A 6,000-nucleotide genomic window follows, 5' to 3' on the forward strand; every position below is an offset into this window, starting at 1 on the left:
CTATCCATTCGACCACCTGTCCCCTGACTCCACGTGCTCTGAACTTAGCCATGAGTCTGCAATGCGGTACCTTATCGAAGGCCTTCGGAAAATCCAAATATATTGCATCTACTGCATTCAACTTGTCCACACGTTCTGTTCCTTCTTCAAAGATATCCATAAGGCTGGTCCTGTACTTTGGGTTATCAGATTAAATCTTGGCCGCTTCACTTGCTCTTGGTGCTCACATTGCTGGTTTTCTTCGGCAGTAGCACGGCCTGGATATTAGGCAGCACCCCGCCCTGAACGATGGTCACCCGTCCCAGCAGCTTGTTGAGCTCCTCGTCGTTGCGGATGGCCAGCTGCAGGTGTCTGGGGATGATGCGGGTCTTCTTGTTGTCCCGGGCCGCGTTGCCGGCCAGCTCGAGGATTTCAGCCGTCAGATACTCGAGCACAGCAGCCAGATAGACCGGGGCTCCGGCACCCACACGTTCAGCGCAGTTCCCCTTTCGCAGGAGCCTGTGAACACGGCCCACAGGGAATTACAGTCCGGCCCTGGATGAGCGAGACTTGGCCTTGGCCGAGCTTTACCGCCGGTTTTTCCTCTTCCAGACATTTCCACAATCTCACAAACACTTTCACAACGAATGAAGAAATCCTCCCGCACTCGCCCTTCTTATACCTTCTGGAGGAGTACAGTGGGGGCAATTGTGATGGGTCTCTCTCAGAGTGTTTTCACTGCCCGCTCACCCTCACTGATATTCTATCTTTCAACTGCTGTAATATTGTCCTTTAGTAATATTGCTGCTCCCCCTCCTTTCCCGACTTCTCTGTCCTTTCTAAAGATCTTATAGACTTGAATATTAAGCAGCCATTCGTGCCCAGCTGGTAGTCCGGTCTCCGTAATGATTTAATGTAATTATTTAACCTCACTGAATGGGTGATGCGGCCGATATCAGGTGAAGAATTACTGGCTGTTGTGTAATTTCCGTTGATTGGGAGTTGGCGACATCTACTGGGCGGAGACGGGAACTGCAACAGAGCGAGAAAGGATCCGTCAGAAACCAGGAAAAATGAAGAACAAAATCCAACAGTCTGCAGTTTCTGTTCAGGCTCTGATATTTGGGAACTCTTTTATTACCATTAATGCGTAGCGATGGTGGTATAGTGGTGAGCATAGCTGCCTTCCACGCAGTTGACCCGGGTTCGATTCCCGGCCATCGCAATTAATTATTCTTATTAGTTTATTTCCTTCAGAAACTCGAAGTTTGCAATCGAATTGGATGCAGTTCCGTGGGATATTGCTTCCAAAACATAAACGGGTGTAATGATATTAAAATGTTTTCAACGTTCATTTCTTTTCCCTATCGACGGAATAGAGGAAAAACATGCTGGAAATAGTGAGCTACAAAGGGTCCAATGAGAGTGAGGAAGGGAAATGATATGTTAGCCTTTATTGCAAGTGTGTTGGAATATAAGAGTAAGGAGTTCTTGCTGCAATTGTAGTATGAGGAAATATTGTGTAAAATTGGCCTATATTCTGTGCAGTTTAGAAGAATGAGAGGTGAGCGCATTGAAATGTATAGCATTCTTAGACGGCTTGACAGGGTAGATGCTGACAGGCTGATTCCCCTGACTGGAGAGTCAAGAACTGGAGCTCATAGTCTCAAGATAAGGGATCGGCCATTTTGGACCGACATGAGGAAAGATTTCTGCACTCAAATATTTGTGAATCTTTGGAATTCTCTACCCCAGAGGGCTGTGGATGCTCAGTCGTTGAGTATATTCAAAGCTGGGATCGATAGATTTTTGGACTCTAGGGAATCAAAAGATATGGGGATAGGGAGGGAGAGTGGAGTTGAGGTCAAGATCAGCCCTGATCTGATTGAATGGCAGAGAGGGCTCGTGGGACCTTATGGCCTACTCCTGCTCCTATTTCTTACGTTCTTATGTAGCGAGCCTTATATCCAAATGTGCTGACGACACTAAGTTGTGAGGCACAGTAAGCATTATAGATGGGAGCAAAAAGTTGCAAAGGGACATTGATGGATTCAGTGAGTGGGTGAAACTGTGCCAGATGGAGTTCAACGTGGGGAAGTGTGAGGTCATCCACTTTGGACCATAAAAAGATAGATCAGAGTATTTTCTAATTGGCAAGAAAGTAGGAACTGTGGAAGAGCAGAGGGATTTATGAGACCAAGTACAGAATTCACTAAAAGGTGCAAAAATAAGTTAATATGGTAATAGAATTTTGATCTTTGTCTCAAAGGACATAAAATAAAAAGGAGTAGAAGTCATGTCACAGTTACACAGAACTCTGGTTAGACCTCATTTATAGAGTACTGTGTTCAGCTCTGGGCACCGCACCTCTTGCAGGATAATAACACATGAAATATGAGTAGGTGTAGGCCATTCGGCCCCTCGAGCCTACTCCACCATTCAACAGATCATGGCTGATCTTCAACCTCATCTCCACTTTACCGCCCTGTCCCCATATCCCTTGATTGCCTTGTCCAAAAATCTATCAAACTCAATCTTGAATACACTAAACGACTGAACATCCACAGCCCTTTGGGGTGGAGAGAACAGCATCAATGAAGATAAAAGGAATGAAATTAAATGTGTCATACAGTTAAATCTCGCTGCTCTGTCTGACCATTTTGGTCGCTACTTCCCTGCAGAGGGTTTTGAAAATTTGATGGAAAAGCGTTGGGTGAAAGATACTTTTGCTTTCGAAAATCCTGAATCAATATTGAAGCTAAACTTGATGCCTGAGCAAGAAAACGAGTTGGTGCGACTCACCTGTGAGCACACTGAAAACACGCCACAAGTCATTCAGTTTGTCTTCTTTTTGGATCAATGCTTTCAAAGATTATCCACTATTACGTAAGATTAGTGTTCTGTTGTTGCTGCCGTTCACAACAACCGACATGTGCGAACTGGGATTTTCAACTTTGAGAAGGTTAAAAACAAGAGAAAGAAACCGACTCAACAGCGCATCTGATATGCGTGGAGCGCTTTCATCTCTTGATCCAGATTGGAACGAGATCATGAACAACAGGCAGACTCACCTCTCATATTAAGTAAGTAAAACTGATCCTGATCTTTTACTGTATTTATACTGTATTTAAAATGTTTTTCAAGTAACGTCGATGTCTAATTTTAGTTAATACTTGAAGTGAAGTGAAGAGAAGAGCTAGCATGTCCTGACCTTTATTGAGATTTGATGAAAACTCCAGTCAGAAGATATTATTGTTTTGGGTCCCTGAGGGAAGGGCTTTTCTTCCAACGGGTCAGGAGGAAAAAGCTTTGAGAAACACTGTTCCACATTGTACGATCAGTGTCTGTTCAGCAAACCGGCTCTGAACTCCTCAGTCCGTATTTCTCAACACGGTTCTGTGCGCGACACGGGCAAAAAAACACTCACCGAAGCCCGGCGACTAATGGCGGCCGAAGGCACCACAATCCCCCGCGCCCCAGATACCCCTCTATCTCCAAGGCGCCAATATTTCCGTTCAGACTGCGCATGCTCCCCAGGCCCGCCTGCATTCTGGGAGCGCGTTGCTCCTGGAGTTTGTTGCGAGTCGGACTCGGTGGAAACGGGAGAAGAAACCGGGAAGCGGCGGGTATGAAGGGGGAGGCGCTGGGTGAGGGTTTTAATGTTGCCAGGGGCTCCCCGCCCGCCCGTCCGCCGGGCACCCCGGCTGTGATTCAGCGTCTGAGCCGCACTCAGAGTTGCTCAGACTCCGCTCGGCCCAGCTCAGTGTCCGGGACCAGCACCGCGCATGCTCCGGTCATTGGGCCTTCTTGCTCCTGCGCGCTGCTCCCCTTCGAATTGAGATAGACCGTATTCTACCGCGCGGGGCATTTTGGGTAAGGTTATCCGCCATTGTATAACTCACGCCGATATTTCTGTGATGGGGTTTCGAAGGGCGAGGTTTCACCAATCAAAAGCAAAATACTGCGGATGCTGGAAATGTGAAATATAAAGAGAAAATGCTGGACATCCTCAGCAAGTCGGGCAGCATCCGCGGAGAATGAAACAGAGTTAACGTTTCAGATTAATGTTATTGTTTTGTCAGAACTTGAAGAAGTGTAAGAATTAACAGTTTTTAAGCAAGGAGAGAGGCAGGGAAAGAGGGGGCGGTGAGGGAAAGAACAATAGGGAAGGTCTGTGATCGTGTGGAGGGCAGGAGTGATAAAGCAAAAAAAGGGATGATGGTGCAAGGCAAGGAGGGTGGTAATGGGTCAAGTAAAGAAACAAACGACGGCTTCAGAGGAGCTTTAAAGGGCTCCAGTCAGTTGGATGTGTGAATGAGGCCGTGAGACAAAGGAAGCGAATTTGAAGCGGAGAGAGAGGGACACGCTGTGTAACCAGGCACAAACACTCAGCCACAGCCCAGACATCACCTGTTTCCCACTTGGCGTGAAAGGACTATAACAATTACAATAATCCATGTTGTTTGATTTTGAATAGTTTACTTTCTAAATTGAATCATGTTTCTCCAATTATATTTCACAACTCAGATTCAAGGCCTCCAACCCAACCCAAATGTTGGCGATGGTGCGATAGGTTTGGGTTTCAGCAGAGGGAGGAGGGTGAGTGTGTCAGACTGGGATTTACAGTCTGGGGGAATGAGCAGGAAGAATGTTCCATAGGAACTGGAATTGCCTGTTCTGAATTTATTTTCCTTATTCACAGTGAGGACTTCTGTAAACTCCAGTGCACTGATTGTGGAAAGAGCTTTAACCAGTTCAACAACCTGAAAAAACATCGCACCATTCACAGCGGGGAGAAACCGTACACGTGTTCTGTGTGTGGACGAGGCTGCAACTGATCGTCCAACCTGGAGAGACACAAGGACACCCGAACAATGGAGAAACCGTGGAAATCTGGGGACTGTGGGAAGGGATTCAATTACCCGTCCCAGTTGGAAACTCATCGACGCAGACACACTGGGGAGAGGCCGTTCACCTGCAATGAGTGTGGGAAGGGATTCACTCAGTCATCCAACCTGCTGACACACCAGCGAGTTCACACTGGGGAGAGGCCGTTCACCTGCTCCGTGTGTGGGAAGGGATTCACTCAATCATCCAGCCTTATTGAACATCAGCTTGTTCACACTGATAAGAGACTTTTCGAATGTTCCGTCTGTGAGAAGAGCTTTAAAAGAAAAAGTGATCTCCTGACACACCAACGCACTCACACTGGGGAGAGGCCGTTCACCTGCTCTGTTTGTGGGAAGGGATTCACTCAGTCATCCAGCCTACTGATACACCAGCGAATTCACACTGGGGAGAAGCCAGTCACCTGCTCCGTGTGTGGGAAGGGATTCACTCGATCATCCCACCGGCTGAGACACCAGAGAATTCACACTGGCGAGAGGCCGTTCACCTGCTCCGTATGTGGGAAGGGATTCACTCATTCATCCATCCTTCTGACACATCAACTCGTTCACACTGATAAGAGACCTTTTAAATGTTTAGACTGTGAGAAGAGCTTTAAAAGAAAAAAGGATCTACTGACACACCAACGTACTCACACTGGGGAGAGGCCGTTCACCTGCACTGAGTGTGGGAAGAGATTCAGTCAGTCATCCAACCTGCAAACACACCAACATATTCACAATGTGGAGAGGCTGTTCACCTGCTCCGTGTGTGGGAAGAGATTCACTCGGTCATCCTACCTCATTGAACATCAACATGTTCACATTGATAAGAGACCCTTTGAATGTTCTGACTGTGAGAAGAACTTTAAAAGAACAAGGGATTTACTGAGACACCAACGTATTCACACTGGGGAGAGGCCGTTCACCTGCTCCGTGTGTGGGAAGGGATTCACTCTGTCATCCAGTCTACTTATACACCAGTGGGTTCACATGTGACTGCAGGGGTCGGATTCTGCTGTTATTACTGCTGTTAATCAGATCCAGGACTGAACCGTGTTCATTCTGGCAGTTGGGGGTTGTTTCTGATGTTAATAACCCATTTCACTGGACTGCAGTATTAGAATTCTGTACA

At 47.0% G+C, this 6,000-nt stretch overlaps 1 protein-coding gene and 1 non-coding gene across 2 annotated transcripts; both read left to right on the plus strand.

Annotated features, from left to right (window-relative positions):
• The first annotated feature begins 1,132 nt into the window (after positions 1 to 1,132).
• trnag-ucc (transfer RNA glycine (anticodon UCC)) lies at positions 1,133 to 1,204 on the plus strand. Its single transcript has one exon. It is a non-coding gene; the product is annotated as a tRNA-Gly (tRNA).
• Positions 1,205 to 4,691: 3,487 nt separating this feature from the next.
• Positions 4,692 to 6,000, plus strand: LOC137316848 (zinc finger protein 623-like). Its single transcript, XM_067980690.1, has one exon. The coding sequence runs from the start codon at positions 4,854 to 4,856 to the stop codon at positions 5,862 to 5,864; it is 1,011 nt and encodes a 336-aa protein (XP_067836791.1). The 5' UTR covers positions 4,692 to 4,853; the 3' UTR covers positions 5,865 to 6,000.

The sequence above is a fragment of the Heptranchias perlo genome, unplaced genomic scaffold (assembly GCF_035084215.1).
Source record: "Heptranchias perlo isolate sHepPer1 unplaced genomic scaffold, sHepPer1.hap1 HAP1_SCAFFOLD_60, whole genome shotgun sequence".
Taxonomy (NCBI): Eukaryota; Metazoa; Chordata; class Chondrichthyes; order Hexanchiformes; family Hexanchidae; genus Heptranchias; species Heptranchias perlo.